The 24,138-nt window shown below is 39.2% G+C and overlaps 1 protein-coding gene across 1 annotated transcript in view; it reads right to left on the minus strand.

The window, feature by feature from the left end:
- TOX (thymocyte selection associated high mobility group box) overlaps positions 1-20,569 on the minus strand; it is a 217,326-nt gene extending 196,757 nt beyond the window's left edge. The window contains exon 1 of the mRNA XM_053970238.1: positions 20,372-20,569. Coding sequence (XP_053826213.1) covers positions 20,372-20,473 — 102 coding nt within the window. The 5' untranslated portion in view covers positions 20,474-20,569. The remainder of the gene's footprint in view (positions 1-20,371) is intronic.
- Positions 20,570-24,138: the final 3,569 nt, after the last annotated feature.

Consider the following 24,138-nt stretch of genomic DNA (forward strand, 5'->3'; position numbering starts at 1 on the left):
ACATTTTTGTACATCTGCCCAACTACATGACTACACATTAGTCTGGCAAGTACTTATTAGACACAAATTAAATAGCACAATGATTATAGTTCATATTTACTAAATATAATGTTATTAATTTATACAACACTAAATATGGACGCTACCAGCATATAAATAAATTATGAGTACCGAACCAAAATGGCCAAAGTTACAAAATATATTATCTTCATTAAATATGTCTCAGTGCTACAAATGCCACTATACACAGAATTTCCAGTAAAATATATACCATGGAGGAACTGTTATCCATTCTCCACAACAAATGGACTGACAACACACTCAATCCCAACAGCTCCCCTCTCAGTCAGCCTCCACATCATGCACTGGTACAAATAAAATCACCAACACAGAAATACCAGCACCCATGGAACAGATGGTGAATTCATTGGTGAACAGTGGGGCAAAAGCCCCACAGTTCAATCCATATCCAGTAAAGAACGGGATGTTACAACCAGGAACCTCAGCCAAGGAAGACCAGTAGCACACACCAGAAATCCCAGGCGTTCAACATTAGAAAAATCTTTGCTACACATAGGTGCCTTCAACATGGAATTTATGTACCAGTGGTTATGCACAAGCTTAGCATACCATGCATAAACTTGACCTCTTTTTAATAAGATATTGCATTAATTTTAGATGTTTGGCAGTCACAAACTAAAGGCACACTGGCAAGCCAGATGAACAAAGAAAAGGATACTTTGAGGAAACATATGTTACTTATCTCTACTGCTAAACCATCCATGCCAGTTTTATGGAGGATTCCTATCCCAAAGCTTTGCCTGTATTTAAGCTTTAGAAAACAGACCTTTGGCACAATCACATCTAAGTCTCTAATTCAAATATTAACACCAAGGCAGTTTTTTGAAGATGTTCCGAAGATTGAGAAAACTGATATCTCATGTCTTTAACCCAGAATTCTTGCTTATCCATTGTTAACAACCTGGATCCTGAACAATATCACTGATAAACTTGCCTATTTCTTTATATCATATGATTAGTTATTTGCCCAAATTTGTGCAAAGTAAAATTTGGCCACATTTTATTTCTCTTTCATAAAGATTTGGCTTTCATCTGATTTTTTTCTTTTAAAGATCTCACTTTTCACTTTTATGGGATCACTTTTCCAACAATTGAGCTTATCAGCCACATCTACACTGCTAGTAATTCAAAACCTTGGCATATTTATTGATTCCAAAAACCTATTACATGATATCGCTTACATCCCTGTATTAGATTAGATTGAGTTATTGGGGAAACTAACAAAAGATTACTCAGAACTCAGCAGAGAACTTATACAGATGTCATCTTACCTGACATCTAAACTATTTGCTCTTGCACCTTTAAGTGTTGCACACACAAAACAAGTTTTGCACAAAACAAGTATCTGAGGCAGCTTTACCTCAATTTTTTTATTCCACCATTAAAAACCCCAACTATAAGAGATAGGTTGTAGGTATAAAACATTTATCCTCTTCTTTCAGAGAACATTGATGAACAACTATAGAAAGTTGTATCGATGAGTAAGATGTATTATGACTGAACATCATACAAGTTCAATTTAAACCTGAGCTATATACTACCTCTGAATATAGTATGTATAAGTTATTTATATATGAGTATAAATTATGCATTTCTTTGGACAAAAAATGCCAATAAGTTTAAAACATGAATATGTTAATTAGATTTAAATTCATCCATTATAGAAAATATTTTGACAAGTATTCTAAGAATAGTGTTTTTAAAACAGTTCAATGCATTAAATACATGCAAATTTTGACAGTCAAAAATGCATACTGCATATCTTAGATACTATCATTCTTCACAATCATTGCAGCCTCTAGCTAGATACAGATTTTTCATGACAGACAGAAACATTTCCTTCTGTGTATCTCATATTCTCAGATACCTACTTCAAAATGATTCCTGAAACACTTTTAAAGCCAGACTTAGAACTACTGCAAACTAGAATGGTTGCTTTACACGCCAGTTAGCCAAGCCTGCCAACGCTGAACCATATTCAATCTCACTTTTTAAGTAGAACTGCTTGTCATTGGAATCACATCCACTGGTGAATTTTAGGATGCTTCATTCTTTAATTATTTGCATTAATAGTGCATTTATAGGTTATTTTCAAAATATACCTAAGGTACGCATATACATGGGATTTGCACACACAAACATATTAGCACCCATATGAATTTGAAGCACATCCTCCATTTTGAAAAATCCCCATGTAACTTTAGGGTGCAGTTTCAGAACTGGCTAAAATCCATTTAAAATTGTAACTAAATGTGAATTCTGTCCCCTCTTTGCTTGGTACTTTTCCTGCAGACACATGACAAACCAGAGCAGATCACCAGTTACAACAAGAACTTAGTAAGAAAGATTAGAAAGCTGTAATGTCCGTTTGTTTTCAAAGCAGAGTATCATTCCACAAAGGCATCCTGTGTGGGCATGGAAGTATCTGCATGGAATGCTACTCTACAACAGAGTAGCATAAATTCACATTACCCAGCACTCAACCATACCCACAGTCTGTTGTAGATCACACCAACAAAACTGTAACATAGAACAAGGTCAAGAAAGAGATCAAAGGAGCAGTGAACAAATTCCCAGTATCAGGAAAATACACTGATTCTTTAATTACATGTATCTACTTATGCAAGGATTTTGTATTTTGAAATAGGGATTTAAAGGAAACATTAAAAGGAAATTTTTACAAGTAGTAACAGTTGGTCTTCGAGATGTCCCAGGCAGGCAGCAGCCTGAATCACGCTGTGAGAGCTTCGTGTGAGTCACATGTTTCCAAAAGATCCGGTGAGAACATGTGGATGGAAAGATGTGTAATTATTTTACAACAAAAACAAGATTTCTGGCATGAGTTTTCTGCAGCTGAAGTTAAGTGCAAGTTCCCTTAAAACTACCAACACCCTTTATCCTACTTAACAGGAAAAGGACCTGGAGGAAATCCTAGAGACCATTGCAGAGAGGCAGCAGATTTGTGGGTTTGTGCATTTGCTTCTTACCCCAGATGCACAGCTTGTGTGGGCCTCTGTCTTACTAATGAAATTCCCTTTGAATTGACCCACTACACAGGGAAAACAACTGATTACTTTTTGAGGAAAGAGTAACTCAAATGAACTTCATTCACAATTTTGCAACTGCAGGAGGGCCAGATAAAATGTGATGTTGTAAGCGTGATAGCTAATACTGGGTTAACATACCTATAGTAAAAACAACACTCAGTAGAAAATGAATTTAATGTTCTCAGTAAGATTTCGTTAGGGTCAATAAGTATAAAATGCAATAATCTTGAAAATTAACCCCAGGTGTATTATTTTGTTAATAGAAGAAATGTGCAGGATAGATAAACCACTAAATTTTATTTAATGTTTTATGCAGGGAAAAAGGGTTCCTAAGACAGGGTTATATAGCCCACCAGAGGCCAAATCACAGTCCTCGGAAAATGCATAACTCCTCTGGACATCACTGGCATTTTTCCTAGGGTAAAAGCTGCAAGGCCAAGCCAGTCACTGAAATACTCTGGTACCACAAGGCTCTAAAAGCCAAAACAGTGATAATGACAGAAGAGCTGTTATTTCTGTACCATAAAAAGAAATTTTCCAGAGATGTTATTACATTTAAATGTATTCTGATATTGCGTTCTCCTTTTCCAGCTCAGCAGAGTGTTCTATCTGAACAAGATGGACATAACATAGAGCACAGTATTTTCTATTAAATATAGTTATAAGGGAAGAATAACAACCTTGGAATGACTCCCTTGCAGGACCAATTCATAGGTTACACTGAGTATGAAAGGCAATTTCAGAGTAGTGGTGGAAGAAAAGGAGTTTTATAACAGAGGTGATGCAAACTAATTTGGAGACTCAGATACACAGAGAACTAATTTGGAGACTTGGATATATAGAGAAGTACACAATGTACTATAAACACTTCAAGGGAGGAAAGAATAGGGACTTTTCAAATACAGCGATATCTGCAAAAATAAAGTCCAATTCTGTTCAGTAACAAAATCATTAAAAAGTCTGAAACATATTAAAAATTCAACACTAAAAAGACAGCAGCTTTGTACTTGTGCTGCACTGAGTCTAAACACAAGATACTAAGAATGGGAAACTGTATTAAGGCAGGACTGGTGACAGACACTGGCAGTCCCATATAAGTGGTGCACACAGAATGTAATGAGATATTCATGAGTGTATTTCAGCCCATATAATAAAGCACCAAGAGGGTAAAGTTTTTCACGTGGTGGCATCACTTCCTAGGATAATGGGAAAAAAATGGTAAGAAAATACAATTTGTTTAATTCTTTCACAAACATCTTGTCACAGTTCTGTATCCTAGATGATACAAATCTTTGCCAGGACAAATATAATGAAGTTTACCTTGTAAAATCTAATGCAACAGACTTAGCACTACTTCTGTGTAAAAACAGTATCTTCTACAAAGGAACTGTACCATAAAAATTGATGCTCATGAAATGTTAATATAATCTAAGTCTAAAACCACAAAGCAAGGAAATTCTTTACGTTAAGAGTAAAACTGAAACTTCATCCTTAGCCCACCCAAAAGTGTTTAAATGTAGCAGGGCTTGCCAAAAAGTAATAATCCTATATACAAATTATTTTGCCATCACTAGAAATTTCAAACTAAATATGGAATTCCAGCTCTAATTTTTACCTTTCTCTCCCCTACTTTTATGGGTATAAGCAAGTCCTTTCAAGCCCTTCAGCACTTGTGTGGTTAATAATTTTAGGCTAATTCTTTTTAACTATTTCTGTGTAGCGGAATTTTTTTGCCAGTTTCTCAGATAAACAGTCAACCCCAAGAAGAGGTAAAACTAAAACCCAAATATTATAATTATCTTTATGGAGTTCTTTGGAGTGGCCTTGAAGGAAAAAGAATTCACATATCTGAGTAGTCTGCTCCTTGTACTTCAAACTCATCAGATTTTTTTTTTTTTTTTAAGGGCTAGAGGCATAAGTTATTGAACCACCAGATAAGGACTGAAATAAGATCTGCTGTGGAGGAAGAACAAGGTTCTCATCCAAGTTACGAGATAACAAATTGTGATGTGGAGAAGAGTGATTTTTTTCAGAAATGGAGGAGGAAGGGGTGCGGGGACTGGGAAAGGAGATGACATAGCATCTCACAGTGTTTCTCTAGCTCTACTCCACAATTTAATTTCTGTTGAAGAATCTCTACATCCATTTTTGGAGGCTGCTCTTTCTGCACTTTCTCTCACCATGATCTATTTTTGGTTATACTACATTTCCCCATTTCTCTTACGAGATCTCATCTATATAATGGTCCAAAAAAAGGATTTCCTGATTTTTTGGATTTTATCTTCTTAAAAGAAAGTTCCGGGTAGGAAATGGTAAATCAATCTCTATTGCAGGACTTCAGGACTTTCTACAAAACATGAGTGAGGAAAGTAGCAGATGAATGCACGAATGGAATAGCTAACATGATGTTTCATGGACTAAGACAAAAAGCACTTCACAAAGAAACTCCTGCAGCATGGGGAGTTTATCCCATGAGCCAGCAAACATTGCCTAGAGTCATGCAAGTTCACAGAAAAAGCAATATCCGTACCACAAAGGCTTCTGCAAACCCACATTCACATGACTTTTAACATCATACAGCACTACTTCAGTTGATCTGTCCTGATCCTAATAGCTCTGCTGTCATTTAAATCTGAATTTGGCTGTTTTCCTTAAAGCAGGCATGTTGTCACACTAGGTCTGCGAACCTGAGATTTTTGATTCACCCCAAAGAACTCAGAGTGAAAATTAGTCTGAGTGGGGCACACTCCACACACCCCTTCTCCACTGCCAGTATAGGTACTTCAGGACCTTCTGGTGATGTCTCTACTCATCTAAGAGTCAGCTGGTCAGCTTTGCCCTGGAGATAGTTTAGGTGTCCATACTGGTGGAAATGGTATCCAGCTTTATCCAAGACCAGTCAGAAAATCTTCTTTCTACAGAATATCTCCATATTTTCTTCTGTTTTAGTATAAATTCCTAAATCTCTGAGTGACAGATAGGCTAAAGTTGCAATTTGCCTGTCTTTTCAAGGTTCAGCCTCTCTGTAGGGTGAATACTTGAAACATAAAGGGAGAAAGGAGGGTCCTGGCAGAACAGAAACTGGTATTCAGTGATGGCGAAATACAAACACATTCTTGAACCAGCATGAAGGACCACAGACCCATCTCTTTTGCTTACATGAGTTCCTTAAACACTCAGTGCTCCCCTTCCCTGCTTTTCTCTCCCACACATGACTGAACACTCACTACCAGTGTGTGTGAAAAGCTCATATTTCCTCAAAACATTTCATCCTTACCCAGGATAGTAGGATCTGAAGATTATGACACTCTGCAATTCAGAATATCCTGTGATTCTGTGGTTTTGTTTTTTTTTTTTTAACTACTAAGCTTTGTACAGGTCCATTAAAAGCTCAGTAGTAGTAATAAGGAAAGATTCTGATGAGTGGAAAATGGTACAAAATTAACTTCCAGGGCTGGTACATCAGTGTGCCCCATTGCTCCAGTATATACTTACACCTCTAACAAAGAGCTTCCAGCATTGCTAGAATCCCAGGCAACCATGTAGGAAGCAGCAGGTTAAGGGCTCAGTTGTAATAAACTTGCTCCTAGAAAGTCTGCAGTCCTCTGCTCTAACCAAGACCTTCAAATTCCTCCTAAATTCAGAACTATTTTACTCTGCAGTAAATATTAACATTTAAATTTTGAATTTCTGAAAAGAGTTAATAAAACCACAGCCAAGTTTGAGAATGCTACTTTAGTATTTCTACTGTAGTGTTCTGCTTGAGAAAGTCCTCTGTCTGAGGAAGCATTCTTAAAAGGGCAATGGATTCTGCTGAGTAACATGTTTTTCCTTTCAAAAATATTTTTTCTCTGAGCTTTTATTATTACATACATGAACTCCTCTCTAGCTCCAAAGAAGAATGTTATAGGACGAGCCCTAAGGATTTTTAAGCTAAATCCCCTGGTTTTACTAGAACTGAAATAATTTATACAAATTTAGAAAGTTTAGTATAAGCATATATTTAACAGATACCTCTTTAATTAGTTCTATAAGCACAGTAACTATATATGATAATAAATACATTCACAATAGGCTTAGTCTTACTTACAATTGTAGGTTTAACGACAGTACATGACTGCAATTTTGGTCACAATATCTGTATTTAGAGTTGGAGAATTTTTAGCCTTAAAGAAACTCAACCAGCTCCATTATCTGCAGGACATCTTTCGAATTCAGGAGAAGAAAAGATATGGAGATAGAGAAGTGCCTTTTGTTCAGAGATAAAGTTTAGAAAATACTAAGGCCTTAACTTATCTTCGAGTTCCTCAGCCCAAAATGGGGGCATCCTGACAAAATAATAAAACAATTATTCTCATGTTCAGTCCAAAACCCATAGAATGTAATGCATGAGTCAAGACAGCCTGCACCAAAGCATAAGAAGGAAAAGATTGGTAAGTGGGAGCCCAAGATCTTCCTAGCTACACCAAGACTTGGCTCTCACTTGACTCACCATGACAAAATTCTCCCTGCTACTAAAAAGGAGTTAACTCCGCAACATAAAAATCTGTGTGGCAATGCTGAAAAACTCAGACACTCCTAAGAGACAATAGCAATGAATGACATGGATACGATCAAATGAATCAGAAGAACACACACAAAAAATTATTTTTGAAATAATATTATTTAGGTTAAAAATGTAAAAAATGCAAATCTGAGGCTGCCCAAAAGTGTTACTCTGGTGCAATTTGCAACAGCATTAATGATAAGGTTGCAATGGCATGATCATTCATTCCACATCCTCTGTTTCACTCGAATTCCTGCTGATAATAACATACTAAAAAGCAAAATCAAGACATCCTTAAATCTGCCATTCCCAGCTTAAAGTGTCTGACTTTGTAACCTAACCAAGTCCTGAAAAATGAAGTCTTCATGACATCAATGTTGCAAATTTTCAACTTTATTTCAAAAGCTACTATGGTGATTTACAAAAATGGCTCTGGTATTTAATGTTGCAAAATCTAAGTAGATTTTTCCTCAACATTGATAAAAAAAATTAAAATTCTTCATTTCATACATGTTTAAAATTTCAAAATCTGGAATTGTCCCTTGAGTCTTGTGGACCTGGTGCTCTATTTTTTACTCACAAATCTTGACAACCCATAGCAGTGTCAGATTCTAGTAGATCAACCATACATCCATGTCATATATTAAGTCAGAAGTGATCTGCTTCATAAAAGTAAATCTCATTGGTTTTCTTCTTAAGGTATTCACTTCTTTAAGCACTCTTGAGGGTTTACTGATGTTCAAGATGCAGTTGGGTGAGATACACTTTAATCCAGCACAGGAGCAAACAGGCTCCATAAAGGTGCCAGTGTGTTGTCAGACCATTTGATGTGCCTTCAACAAGTGGTGAGCATCCTTTCCTCCTACACTTTTTACACAAATATAACCTGAAAGTCAGAGTTAGCCTAACACAAAGGGTGAAAGAGCAAAAATTGCTTTTCATTCAAAACAAACCAGGAGAAAAGAGGAAAGAAACTTTGCTACTAAGTAACAATTCCTTCCCAGGGGTCCTCACAGAAAAATGCAACTGTCATCTTCCTTTAGATTTTAATGTCCCTGTACTGGAACAAAACACAAACTCAGCTGAATGCTCCTCACAACTTTCTTGTAGCTATGATTTCAGTTGCTGATGCTTTATGAGCTTTAAAAAGAATACAATCAATGCTGTGTTTTTTGATGCAAAATGAAACTTGGAATCTAATTTAAGATATCGACATATAATTATTATTCTTAATAACAAATATTTGGCTTTGATATTTTTATGTTCTTGGTTATGGAAAATAATGGGGTCTGTTTAATAATCAGAGTTATTTTGTAGTGATGTATCATTTACTGTTCTTAAGGAAAAAAATATTAAAGTTGCATTACAGTTGATATCAGAACTTGATTTTAGTATCAGACTTAAAACTGAGGTCCTTATTGAGATAACTCTCCCCCTAAATTAACAGTGTTGCCCCAAAAAGTGTGCATCAAATATAGTATGGAAAAGAAACCCCACTAGCTCTCAATATACAGAAAAACTTCCATCATTTCCCCTTGTCTCTATAAGGGGGCAAGATTCAAGGGCAGCTTGCCTCAGTAAATTTTTCCACTCACTTTACTTTTTTTTTTTTTTTTTTTTTTTAAACTGATTTTGTTCAAAATACTCTTGAAAATTAAAAAAAAAAAAAAAAGAGAGAAAAAGATAAACATACTTCCAGCAGTCCTAGGTCAGTGTAGACTTGAAATGAATTTACATCATCAAAACACCTCTTAATTGTGTTAAAAATTTATTGCATACATCTGTCTTCCAAAATTTACAGGAACCTTTTGTTTGACAGTGCCTTCTTCACTTGCATGCCCTTTTTCTCTCCCATTGGAAAATATATCAATTGCTTATTAAAAAAAGAAGTGTTTTGGCATGGCTGACCTGTAGAGATACAGAGCTAAGCAGAGTCAGTGAATCCACTCACTCTGATATGCACACATGATATGCAATTAAAATCTCCATTCACATTCCTACAGGGTTGTCAATCAAGAGAAAAGCCTTTTTGACAACATCCAGTGAAGCGTACCAACTAACTGCTGAACAGGAACTTAAACAGTAACAGCTTTTGTTACTAGCAAGAACGGATTTTACCAAGATTGGGCTCGGTTTCTAAAGAAATAATTATGTTAAAATTTTGGGGGCTTTTCATTAAAAATTAAAATGTGTCACAAAGCTATTGTGTGTGAAGCTATCATATTATGTAATACATGAGGGTTATCAGATATATGTGAAAAAAAAAAACCCTCTCTAGCCTTTCTTGGCTGTAGGAAACAATTTATCCTTTCATATTTAGAACAATGAACAATGATTACAAGCTGTTTTTTAGTGGGAAGAGAACATTATTCTAATTGCATGTTGCCTATTTGGTAGGCTTCTAATATCTGTTATAACATGACATTATAAGCTGTCCAGACACAAAACTAACACTGGAAAAGGTTTGCTACTGCCAAAAATGATACTGTGAACTATTTACTACTGATACACTGCAAAATAATTATAGGTATTTGCAACTCCGTGAAAATATCCCACCTTTCAATTTACAGAGGAAAACAAAGGAAAAGTCGTTGATAAACATTGAAGATGCTAACATTTACTTTCTAATACCCAGTCACGTAACGCACAACTCATAAGAGCATTAGGGTACTTTCAAATCCAATCTGTAAAGGTAAAACCAGTAAAAATACGTAGATTGTCAATAATCTGATGTTTCTGTTTTGAGTACTAACCTTGAATTACAGTTTTCAAACATGCTAATATTATTAAATACTGAAATATTTGCCCTCTTGCTTATCACACTCCATAACTGAAGAGAGAGCAGATGCATCCTGACTATTAACAGTCATGACAAATTGCCTTACTAATGAATGTTACACACTGAAAGTGCCATAACTGATTAAACTACAATTTCCCACTACCAGATAGAGAGAGACTTGGGAACTCCAGCAGTGGACAACTCTGATGTTCTGCCAGCAGGCCTTCAGGGCACAGTGTGGTATTTAGAAAAATACACTGTAAATTCCATATGAATATATTCTAAAAGACTATGTGTATACAACAGGTTTTAAAGAACATTAGATGAAACAGCTTAGGTTCGTAGCCGATGAGCCATGCAAAATGGATGTGTTTTAACAATTTTAGAATCATTACAAGGCTGCGTTAGAGAATATTTCTGTTGGGCTCCTCTGCCCCTCTCCCCACCTTCCCAAACATTGCTTGTGCTTTGCTTTCACATAAAATCTTTCTTTTGTCAGTCTCTCTGTTGGTGCAAAATTGGCAGCGGTTCAAATTCAAAGTACTCCTATTCATTTACTGACCATTAAACCAATGTCATTCTAGTTCACATCAGCCAGAGAGCTAAGCTCTAAAAAACATAAAAGGCTTGCTTCACCACTGACGAATAATGTGTACATTTTTACAGAGCTTAAACCTTAATGCTTTGCCTGAAACTAACAATACAGTATACCTTATCATTCCTTTTTCACAAGCAGGCAGCTGCTGAAACGCTTGCCACTTCAAAATATCAATTGCTTGCCAGAGTTGTCCTCAACACACCCTGTCAAACTCATGTATATTGTGCAATGAAAATGGTGCAGGACTGAAAGCTAGAAATTGTGTCAAATTCTGCTGTAATGGTATGATGTGCAAAGAACAATGTATGACAACCGTAGAGACTACAAACAATAGCAATGGAGCCAGACACTACATATATCACAACTGTGCCTGTACATATTTTATTGTATGTATTATATATTTAAAGCATGACAAATGTGTCATTGAAGCTATGTGCTACACCAAAAAGAAACCCTTCAGCTAGTTAAGCTTTTTCATTGCTCTTGATGGAAATGTATTAGTATTTTTCTGCCCTGTAAACATTTGTTTGTAAATCACACAGCACAAGAAAAAAAAAATTCGGTTTTCAAAATGAGTAACAGATAACAAAAGACAATACTACAAGATGAGAAAATGAGATTTTGTTCAATTAACACTTTTGCTTTTCTCTACAGACACAGAATCAGGCTACATTAAAGAATATCTGAGGCTATGCAAGACAAATACAATATCACTACACCCATAAATTACAGTGTACCTAATTTTAATGTAGATAAGTGCTGGCCTATTGATTTGCATGTTTCCCTGGCAAAATGGAAATCCCATGTGAGTATGTTCTTTGTCTGTAGAAAATGCATTTTTAAAACCTTTATGAATACAGCAATCTATGCTAAAAAGGAAAACATAAGTAACTAGTATAAAATTATGCATGGAACCTAGAGGAACTAGTGCTCATGTACACACATGTATACATGCATGTCTCTGTGCATGCGTCAATGTCTGTTACAAAGTCACATAGTTTTTTAGCACATAGAATTTCTACAAAGTGTCTTAAGTCGTGAAAATTCTGCCTCTATACAGAATCTTAAATTAGCTGAGGAAAAAAAAAGAAAACTGCCAAACTAAGTAACAAAGCAAGTTAACCATAAGGTGAGCATGAAGTGTTAGTCTTCACGCTAGTCTTCAAAAAGCAACACATAGTTGTGATGAAAAGTGTTTAGGAGGAAAGATGAGTGCAGCAGCCCACAACAGCATGTAGTTTGCAAAACCTGAGCACACAGTATTCTGTGAGGGTCATTAACTGATATAATCCTAACCAAAATGAATAGATACACCATTAAGGTGTTAATAAATATTTTGGAAAGAGAATGGGTGTTTTAGGTGCTCAGGGTTGCTGACCTTTGCTGTGTTTATTAGTGGGACAATGATGCATTATTAACACACAGCAGCTGTACCTGAACTGCTGCCATGAACATAATAGCCTTTTATAGCCATCAGGGGAGTGAGATAGGAGGCCTTTATTAACCACTACACATGATTAGCACATTATGTGAACTTTAGTAGGCAAATTATCTCTTATTGAAATATAATGTTGGTTATAACTAATTGTAAACATGATTTAAAAAACTTCTCAATGCAAAACTAAGAGTTTTACTGCCATTTAGCTAATAAGTGGCTAAGCCACCTAAAAAATAATACTTCTTTTCTTTTGTTCAACCTGTAAAAGCAACTGTGCCTCACAAAAACCTATTGCCCTATGATAAAAACACTGAAGTGACTGAATGACTTCCATATCTTGAATATTATTTTTCAGAACTGTAAAAAAACCACAGACATTTCCAACACAATTAAGAAAACTGCTGGTGAAGAAAAAAGAACTTGCCGTATATTTTCCTATAAAGACTACAAGCAGTTCTTAAAGAATCAGTTGATAATACAATTTTAAAAGTTAACTTGAAAAAATAACACCATGATTTACTTCAAAAAGCTTAGTTTTGGGTAAGATTATCCCATTAGCCTTCACAACTGAACACAGCACTGAGAGTCCATTATGAGCAGTCTTTTATGCCCTAGCAGAAAGTCATTAACATAAAATAAATCATTAGCTTTGATATTAAGCCTCTACTATCTGCAGGTTTCTATGACTAATGTTCACAACTTTGTCTGCCAAATGATCAATTATATGTTTTTGAAAGGTTATCATCCCTTTTCACCACTATTTTTCCTTTTACTATTTATTATTATTTCAGATTGATGCAAACATGATGATCATATGAGAAACAAATGTTTTCTCTTATTTGTGAACACAAATCTACCCACTTTTGGCAACTGTGACCAGAATATGACTTCAAAGCCAATTACTTATAGTACAGGATAGAAATTATGCATTCTTAGAGTAAGTTCACTTCTTTCAAAGTCAGCAATATATATAATGAAGCAGAAATCTACATGTGTGTGTATATACCTACAGAAGAGCATAGATACAACAGAAATTAATATGTTCACATAATCTTCTCTTCTAGCAGGAACTGTCTAGATAAATCTCTTACTTCACACTGCAGGCTTCATACTTCCTTTACTGACCCATTTCCCTAAGTACAGGTTATCACTGTCTGATTTCAGAGTTCTGAATTCTTGCATATAGAATAAGAACTGGAACTCACTGCAGATTTTCTTAAAATAACAAAAATACATACCAGCTACAGTAACTTCTATTTAACATTTAAGACCATATAATCATCAACAACAATAGCAGGAGACAAAAGTACTACCACAGCAGCTCAATTTCCATGCTTAGCCAGCAGTACCTTTGAAAAAACCCACTCGTGCCACTTTTGATTGGTAGAGAGTGGTTTAACAGTCAAGAATGTGAATGCTAAAACATTCTGACATTTCCACTAACCTGGATTTGTCAGATGCTCATGTAATTCAAGTGTGTTTTGCAACTTAGAAAGCAGCATGTTCCTTGGGAGGAAACCATTCAACAAGGGTCTGTAGCAAATCAAATTGCAGCCCAGTGAGAAATACTAAATGAACAGTTCAAGAACAGTGTTAGCATATGTGCAATTGAAAGATAAGATATAAATATTATTAGAGCCATATGAAATTTAAATGCTAAAAATAAATTGCTGCAAACATAAGAAGCAAAACAAAACCACAGACATTACAAATGTGGGTTGCACCAAGATGCCTGCTGAAAAACAATTTTAAGTTTGAAGGTCTAGATTAAGAGCTAAATGTTTTATTTGATGACTTGCTAACTGAAAACTGATTGCTACCAATGAACATAAATGGCAGATACTCCATTAGAAGCAGGGACAAGAGCTCCTTACGTGCACTCACCACTTTGGATGGGCAGAATTTGTTGCTGCTGCTACGGCTACATGATCTGTGCCTAACCATAGAATAATGTAACGCTGCCATATTCCAACTGAACACTGTAGGAAAAAGCATTATGATCAAGAAAATCTCATTTGGGCTGATGTGAATTCCATGCCTGAAAGTATTTTGGAAGCATTGCTATAATTAAGAGTCATTTGGTGAATCTGCTATGAACCATGTTTTGAAGCAGTTTATAACTCAACGTTTTTAATGAGAAATCATTCTTTGGGCAGAAAATTGGTATGTAGTTGCGTAGCTAAAACAGCAGAATAGACTATTTTAGTTGGAAGGGATCTACAACAATCACACAGTCCAACAGCAACAACAAAACATTTAAATTTAGGTTATATTTAAAATAAGTACTTTATTGTATGCAGTCCATGCTAGACATTCAAAGAGCATGTGTCCTCTTCAAAAAGATAAACAAAGCTGCCACTAATTGCCTCTGCTGTCAGTACCAGAAGCCAAGGTCTGCACTGATCCAGAGACTACCCTCTCACCACGCGAAGTGGTGCTTTCAGGTCATTCTTGAGCAGTGCTGAGAGTGCAGTCAAAGGAAGCTTTTTACTTCCAACATCTAAGCTTTTTTATATCTACCATCAATATGGGATTTAAATATCCAAGCACATTAATCTAAATCCTACCATGATTAGGACAATTCTCTGCTTATATATAAATTGTGTTTTAGACAGAGTCTATTTTTTGAATGCTACTGTACATTTTTAGCAAGACAAGAAAGTCCTGCTAATGTGGACTCTGAGGGCCAAAGGGTGTTCAGTTCTTCACGGTAAAGTGTGATCATGCCCAACACATCACAAACTCAACAGAAGCTGGAACTGCCCAGTCTTTCACAGTATCAGCTCTTCAAAATCAGCTCCAGCTCCTCTTTGGTTTAATGTAAACACCAAAGGTACTGCATGTGCTGTAGTGTTTAGTTAATTCAGCATTCTTAATAATTTACTGGTTTCACTTCTCTTTCATAAGACCTCATGATAGGCTGATTGAGGGTAATGCTCTAGAGATGAAACACATCGTTCTGGTATGAGAATAAAACATAATTCCTCTCAAGGTACTGATATTTGGCAGAAAGAAAAAAATAAATTACTGCAAATGCTTTGGTTTATAGAAATCTTTGAGAAAGATTTCTCAAAAGCACATACATAAATCATTTTCTATGTTCCACTAAAATTGGGACCACTTCTTTTCTGAAACACTGGAATTTAAGGAGGCACACTTGAGACTTGCCCACAAATCTGAGACTACATACTAAGGTATGAAAGAAAAGACCATTTCCGTTCTTCATATGTAGTATTTTTGAAACGAAGAGACTTAACGCTTGAAAATCAATAGTCATCCTAATGCAACTGTTTAATCTTTCCCTTATGAAACAGTAACAAATTTCAAGTATGATTCTAATGCAGTAGAGGACAAGGTATCTTTTAAGGGGGCGGGGGGGGGAATATGTTTAGGATAAACAATATGAGCATAATCTAAAACACTGTCAAAACAGTAACATAGTATTTCAGCTTTAGAGCTGTCCTTCAGAGAGCCTGCTTGCCACAGTTCTGAGTTTGAGATAGAGACTGCATGGAAACAAACCCCTGGAAATAATGTACACTTTGTAAACAGCCATGGAATGTTTTATTTAGAATAGTCTCTATGGTAGGGTTAAGTTTACACAATAAATTACTCTAAACGCTGAGTATAAATAAATGCACTTTTGCTCCATGGAATTCTGATTACAAGCGGGATTGTTACCTGCTTACAAAGCATTGTATTATATCACCTTATCCACTTCTACCCAATGTCACTCTGCTTTTTTTCATTTGAAAGGTTTTGCTTCCCTCTCCCTCCTTTCTCCTCCTTATTCCTCTTTTTAAAAACAACTACAGTCTATCATTTTACCTCTGCTGTCTGGCTGTATTTTTCCACTGCACTGACAACTACCAGTGAATACAAGAAAGATGAGTTGTAGGCTCCTGTATTTTTGAACAAGATAGCAAACCATAGAAGAATGCAGTGTATAATTCTGCAAGGCTAACCATTGGGAGCAGTAAAGACCATTATTTTCTGCCTACTGATGGCACAGGTCAGCATCCCTGTCATTAGCTGTGTCAAACTACAATTATATAACTGCACTTTATGTGAGCAGATATCAGAAAACACTGTAAAGTTGCAAATATGAAAATTAAAATATACCTATCCTTCTTACAGTACTGATCAAAGTAGTCTTTGCAGGTGACACTTCAACAGGGAAAGCTACAAAGCTGTTATTTATTTCTCTCTACTAAAACATTTAAACTTATCATCCGACTTCTTCGGGCAGCTTGAAATCACTGGCCATATCCTATCAAATTAAGACACTTGGATTATCAAAGTTATTTCTTTTATATCATTCAACTCAATTACAGAACATGACATTTCCTAAAATAAACTTCAACTGAACAGACTACTCACATTAGCCTGAACATTATCTGAACTGCAATTATGCTTCAAGTTACAAGGGGCGAACAGTACAACTCCAACCCTAAATCTGTCCAGCATGAGAGCTCCACTATGTTATTTCAAAAGCTGACCTATATACCAAAGCATACCATCCATTCTGTCTGTTTGTATAAGAGATACCTCTCACAGTTGTCATAACCAACATTGTTTGCATTGTTCCTTCACTTTTCTCTCTCTATGGGTAATGCAAGAGAAACAAGGAAAAGCCTGCATAACAATATATGCAGAGCATAATGAGCTTTCACAGCAGATAGAGAAATATTTGGCTAAGATGCTTAGAATGCTATTTTAGGTTTATAAAATAAAGATCTAAGCAGTCTTCTGAAACAAAGCCTGCCAACTGAAAATTGTAAGATAAGAGGTGATTGAATCTACATTATTTTCCTCTGGTTACAGAAAAATGCACAGTCAATACCTCCCATGCATGTGCCTGGGAACTTGCATGCTACAAACAACCATCTGATCAGGGAAAACAACTAATACTAACAGAACAATTAGAAAACTTAAAAGCCTAAGTATTTGTGGAATACATTCTAAATTACCAGCAGCTCAAGCAGACTTCAAATATAAAGAATCAAAGTCTGGCAAATTTGTAAAAGGAAAACCACCACCAAAACCTAGATATGAAAAATAGGGCCAAATCCACTAGTAAGTGCCAAAAGCAAGTTTTAACTAACTTTACAAGAAACAAGAACCCAGAGGATCTTGAATGAGTTTTGCAGGTAAACTCCTAATGAAGACCATCATTCTGGCCCAGAACAAGGATCCATCACACTCCAGCCATCATCTCCTTTCCTGGGAGAGTTTAAAAGCAAACACTCAACAAACATACTGAACAGAAAATTCTGCAGGCCTCCTGCCCTTCAAACTCCCTAAATACACACAGCCTGAAAATGAGTGACAGAGCAATACTGTAACATGATGACATGTTTAGAACAAGTCAGATAAGTTTTCACAGCAATGTTAATCATGCTGGGCAAAGGGAGAGAGTGAAGGGGTGAAAAATGAAATGTTCACTAAATGTATGCCTCCAAGGGGCCTGGCAAATCTACTCTGTCCATTTAATGTTATCAATGGTCAGTGGTAAAGACATCTGAGAAAGACAATTGTTCCGTACTCAATATCTTATATTGAAACATTCCTGGTAAGTCTTTTCCAAGCATAAAACATATGTCTTATGACTGTGCACTTTTAAGCACATTATCAGTTCAGGCAAAGTGAAATAGAAAAGTTGCAACTTGTCTACAGAATGAGTGTCTCATTTGCATTTGAAAAGAACAGTTTGCTCCCTCATACATGGCATGACTTGAAAGAAGCTTCAACCAGCTAGTAAAGAAATTCTGAAAACGACTTTCTAAATTAATTTATTCGATTTGGAGTGCAACACACCAAAAATTATTTAAGGAACTTAATTGGAAAATGATTTAATATATTAAAGTAATTCCTGATTTTCCAAAGCATTTAACTTTTAAATTAAATCTGGCCACTATCTCAAGAATGATGAGTGAAATGTGTATTCAAGTCATTACCTTCTTTCTGAAGCTTTAAATCATTGATAGGTTTAATAACGTTTGTCCAGTTTCACTGCCAAACAGGTCTTCAAACACTTTGGTTCTAATGGCATTAATATCAGCCCAAGCTTTTCACGTGGCAACATTTCACTGTTACAATTTACAAAACCGACAATAGAGAAAATAACAGCAAACCACAGATGAAAAGTAGCAGTAGCCTCATGATTACTCAGAGCACTAAGAGAAAATTAATGGACACATAAATGCTCCTTTGCATTTGAACTCTTCCTGCTGAACCAAGTTCACTCCTGGCACAAACTTCCACGATATAGCGCACGTTTGCCAGATGCTGCAAAAGTTACTTAAAACAACGCTAACAGTCATACCTCTGGGATCTCTCTTGAAATATCCTGGGGCATCCACCACAAAGGGCCCGATTTATCCCTGGATTCTATAACTCCATTGAGTATATGTGAAATGCAGCCAGGATGAATTTGGTCCTTTCTGTTGTGATTGGTAGATGCGACCATGTGGGAAACCTTTCCTGAAAACTGAGAGGGCTTCACCCGGGCGCCGCAGCCTCCGCACCTCAGCACAAGCACACTCTATTTTGCTGTTTATCTCTGAATCGAGGCAGCTGCCCGGGATGAAAGGGACGGCTCGGAACGTCTCTCTGACACGTGAGACCGTCACGACAATAGCCGGGCGCGGGACCGGGCCGTCGGGCCGGGCCGGGCCGGGCCGGGCCGGGCCAGGGGCTGCTCCTCCGCGGCAGAGCCCCACCGGCCACCGCGCCCCGCCGCCGCCCTCCGCACCCGCCGCCGGCCCTGCAGAGCCTGCGCACGGCGGGGTTTGCGCTGCGAAAAGCCATCTGCTGCTGCAGCCCGCCACGGGCTGCCACGGCGGGCTTCTAAACAAGCGCCCGAGCGCGCAGCTTTGAACACATCGCTCTCTCCCGGCTTGCTCCCCTTGGCCGGGCTGTGCTCTGGGTAACTGGCATTTCCCGATCATTTCCTACGGCCAGCGTTTTATTCACGTGCAAAGCCCATTCCGTAACAGCAGAGAAAGTGCAGCTCATACATAAAGCACCAGCTGGCTCAGGCTACAGCGGCAGTAACAATGCAGGAACCCCAGCCCCCTTCCTCGGCAGCAAAAGTCACGCAAAGTGCTCCGGGATCGCATCATCAAACTCTCGGAACCGGACTCAGGATTTGGGCTAGCGCATGTATCCTCTGCGGTTCCTCCTTCCCTAAGGCTCGGGGACCTAAAACTTAGCTGACCTCCCTATTTGCAGAGGTTTAATCAAGTTACAGAGAAATTGGTAAGGCAGCTGCACAGCCGGGACAAAGTGGAGCCGATGTTCTGAACCGACTTGTAAACACTATGCAGACTTATTATGCACACAGAGAGATGTGTATGCGTGTGTCTGTGTGTATGTCTGTGTGTGTGTGTATATATACACACACACATGTCATACACACACACAAACGTGCTTTTCAGCTCTTTGACACATGAACTGCGGGGCAGAGTTTCTGCCGGTTTGTGGCGGACGCGATCTTTCTCATTAACAAGAGCCCTGGAAATTCAAGTCCCCCGCACCAACATCCCCGACCACGCCGTTTCTCCGAAAAGATGTTATGGAAAATGCCTCCCCCACCCACCCCCCCCGCTCCAGCCGCCCGCCCCCAGACTACTCCGGGGGTTTAATTTGGGGTGCCTGAGGGGGAGCCGGTGTGTGTCCCGGCGGCACCGCTCCGCGGCGGGCGGCACTGCGCTCCCCAAACCCCAAACCCCGGCAAGTGCCGCTGCCCTCCCTCCGCCTCGCCGGGGAACTTGGTGCGCGGCTCGCCAGAGCGCAGCGCCCGCTCATGCAACGCGCCGCGACAACAGCACACACCGACAGCACAGATAAAACACCTCGGACGACACAAAACACGAGTCACCTTGTTGCAATAGTAGGGGTCCAGGCAGGGGGAAGGTCCCAAACAAGGCGTATCAGGAGCGGCTGCAGGCTGAGGAGGTGGTGAATAAAATCTTACGTCCATTTCACTAAAACATCAAGCAAACTCCTTTCCTTTTCTTTTGGTCGTTAATGTAGGTGCAAAAAAGGGGGGTGAGAGTGTGTGTGTGTGTGTGTGTGCGTGTGTGTGTGTGAGAGAGAGGGAAGGGGGGGGACACACAAGACTGAGAAGAATAAAAAAAGAGGTGCCTGACTTCAGTAGTCAAACACCTTCCCTGCCTCACATCCGTTTGTGGTTTGTAAAGAGAGAGAGAGGAGAGGAAAAAAAAATCTCTTCCAAAAAAGCACCGGTCTGCAGATGTCTGCAAGAGAACCCACGAACCCTCCTTCTTCTACGGCAGGGCAGGTAACTTCGAGTACTTATTGTTTCCCCCACGCATCGGCACCGGGGCGCTCGCTCCGTGCGTGCCGCTCTTTATGGGAGTCTCAGAGTTGGTTCGCTTCTCCCTCCCTCCCTCTCGCTCGCTCTCTCTGTTCTTTTCCCGTTCTTTCTTTCTTTCCTTTTCTTTTTTTCTTCTCTCTCTTTTTTTTTTATTATTAATATTGTTATTACTTATTTGCTTTGGTTTGGTGGAGTTGTATTTTGGTCGCCCACCACAGCGAGGGCCTTGGGGGGGGCTGAGGGGGAGGTGGCGACAGCAGCCGGGCCCCCCGCGCACCCCCGGGGGGAGCGGGGCGCCCAGGCGCTGGAATGGCCGCCCCGAGTCACTCGGCTCTCTGGCCTCGGCTCTGTTCGGCTCGGCTCGGCCCGGCCCGGCCGGGCTGGGTTGGGCTGGCGGCGGTAGGGGACGCACCACGCTCCGCCGCGGAGCCGCGGCTCCGAGTGTGCCTCACACAAAGGGGCCGGCGAGGGAAGAGCCATTTGCGGCCGCCGGGGCCGGGAGCCGCGGAAAGGGGGCGCTCCCGCGCCCGCCATCCCGCCGCTGTCTCCGCCCTCTCGCAGCGCCCTCCGCCCGGCCCCCGGCGCCGCCCGGCCCCCGCCCGTTACTATGGCACCCCCTCCGCGCCGCGGGGCCGGGGCGGGCCGCAGGGAGAGGTGGCAGGGGCGGCAGAGAGGGAGGCTCGGTCCGCTGGCTGGGGTGGGTCGGGCTCCGGCTGCCGGTGTGGCCGCGGGCTGGTCTCTTGAGATGCTTCTGTGAGACCCTCGGACCCATTTCCGTGGATCTTTGGCAAAGTTGGGGTCGGGCGACCCCTCTGCCCTGGCAGCCCTCTGAGGCTGGTGTGGGTCGAGCTGTCAGCAGAGCCCGTCGTCTCCAGTCCCGGCAGAGTGGAAGCTATCGCCCAGCGTTTGGTGGTGGCACACATACGCTGTGATCCATGTGCATGTCCCAGAAAACAGGAAACAAGTTGAAAGTAAAGCGCACCCCTGAAATCCCTCGTCATCTGCGGTCTACCCCATTAACCGTGATGCTCAGGCCTGGCCGCACAGGCACAGGAGGGACACTTGAGGAGATGGCCTAACTGGGAGGGAGGGAGGGAGGGAGGGAGGGAGGGAAGGAAGGAAGGAAGGAAGGAAGGAAGGAAGGAAGGAAGGAAGGAAGGAAGGAAGGAAGGAAGGAAGGAAGGAAGGAAGGAAGGAAGGAAGGAAGGAAGGAAGGAAGGAAGGAAGGAAGGAAGGAAGGAAGGAAGGAAGGAAGGAAGGAAGGAAGGAAGGAAGGAAGGAAGGAAGGAAGGAAGGAAGGAAGGAAGGAAGGAAGGAAGGAAGGAAGGAAGGAAGGAAGGAGGGAAGGAGGGAAGGAGGGAAGGAGGGAAGGAGGGAAGGAGGGAAGGAAGGAAGGAAGGAAGGAAGGAAGGAAGGAAGGAAGGAAGGAAGGAAGGAAGGAAGGAAGGAAGGAAGGAAGGAAGGAAGGAAGGAAGGACAAGCGAATGGGTAGGGGAAATTAAGAGGAGCTCAATTAGGAGCAAGCAAGGGTGCTGACAAAGGAAAGTTTGGAATCCAGCGGGATGCAGGAGAGGGATTGATGAGCATAACAGGGTTTAACAGGCAAAAACAATGAAAGAAAAGGTGACTTCAAGATACCATGAGCAATCCCACTGGGTTTCCTGCTGAGTCTCCAGTAGTCTTAATCAGGGCAGAAAGGATGGAAGAGAAAGAATACAGGAAGGACACTATGCTGAGCTTAGATAATGCCCAACAGAGGAATTGTGTTATGAAAAGAAATGAATGCTTTTCCCTCTTTAAATAAAAACAAATTACTGAGTGCCACACACACAAGCTGAGATGATGATGGTTAACAGGAGTGGTTGCATTTATCAATACTCATGAACATTTCCATCACAAACCAGTTAGAATCTAAGAAGATTTGTAATGCATGTTGTCACACAAAACTGTTTTCTCATCACAGAAAAAAAATCCACTATAAAGATTTCAATGGGACTCAGTATTGAGGGGGAGCAAATCACAAATTTCAGGTGAAGAAATCAGTTTGTGTGAGGATATATATATATATATATATATATATATATACACACAGATATATAATCTGCACCTCAGATATTTTGATATTGTAGAGTCCTTCAAGATAGTGTTTTTATGACTTTCTTCTATGTCTAACAACTTGTTTTCATTAAAGCTTAATTATCTGAAAAAAATACGTAAGTAATGCAAATGAAACTCTAGAGAAAACAGGTTTGAAGCAATATTCCTATTTCAGGATTATTTGATCAAAATCATCTCTGAAGATACTTGGTTGTCAGTTCAACAGAATTTAAGTTTGATGGCAATAAATGTTTTTCTTAAACATGCAATTACAAAAGGATCTCAGTTGCTTTCTTTTTAATAATGTTTAAAACCCTTCTGGCCTTGGAGAAAAGCTTGAAAGCATGACCTAGAAAAAGCTCCAGAAAGCAAAGGAAAAAACATTAACATATTAAAAAAAAAAAAAAAAAAAAAACACAAAAAAACCCAAATCCTCATGATTCTTTTGGCATCTGACTCATTATTTTACATGTTTGGGATTAGACATTTTGAAAGTTAAAAAATCCTAAAAAAGATTTTCCTTTGCAAAAGATGTACTTGACGCCTGACAGATATATCACTGCTGCAAATGGCTGATATGTGGACCATAATTTGACAAAGTGAATGGGAGACAGATTGCAAGCTCCGTATTGAAAAGCTGCTGTTGAGAAACTTGTTATTCATGGACAGTGGATTAGTTTTCAGCCTGTTGTGGAGAGAGGTGGTAGAGATACAGCAATTCGAGATGAGCCATTCTAGGCAACCAGTGTGTGCAGGTGCATACAAGTGTATGCAGGTACAGAAATGCTAATGCAGAGCTAGAGATGTCAATACCAGAATGACTGGAATGTCTAATAATAAAAAGCAGAGAATTGGCTTTTTATTTATGTGAAATATTACTGACTACTGCCTTAGGAAGGGCTTCGGGTTCCTCAGAGTCTGTAAGAGTTTACAACTGTACCGTTTGCTTTGCACAGCACTTCAAGTTATTTTCAGTACTTAATGATGCAGGCCCTGAGAGTTATAAAATTTTTGCTGCTACTTACAGAGATGATTTAATCACCAAGATGTTAAAACACCTGAGATTTGTGGCAGTTATCTGTACAGTTGGTAAAAATTAAAGAGCTATATATATTAATCTGCTAAACATTCTTTTGTTTTATAGGGAACATGGTCTCTGGAGTTTTCAGAATAATGTGTTTGTGGAGACCAGAACTGAAATTGTTAATAAT

This window comes from Vidua macroura, chromosome 1 (genome assembly GCF_024509145.1).
Source record: "Vidua macroura isolate BioBank_ID:100142 chromosome 1, ASM2450914v1, whole genome shotgun sequence".
Classification (NCBI taxonomy): Eukaryota; Metazoa; Chordata; class Aves; order Passeriformes; family Viduidae; genus Vidua; species Vidua macroura.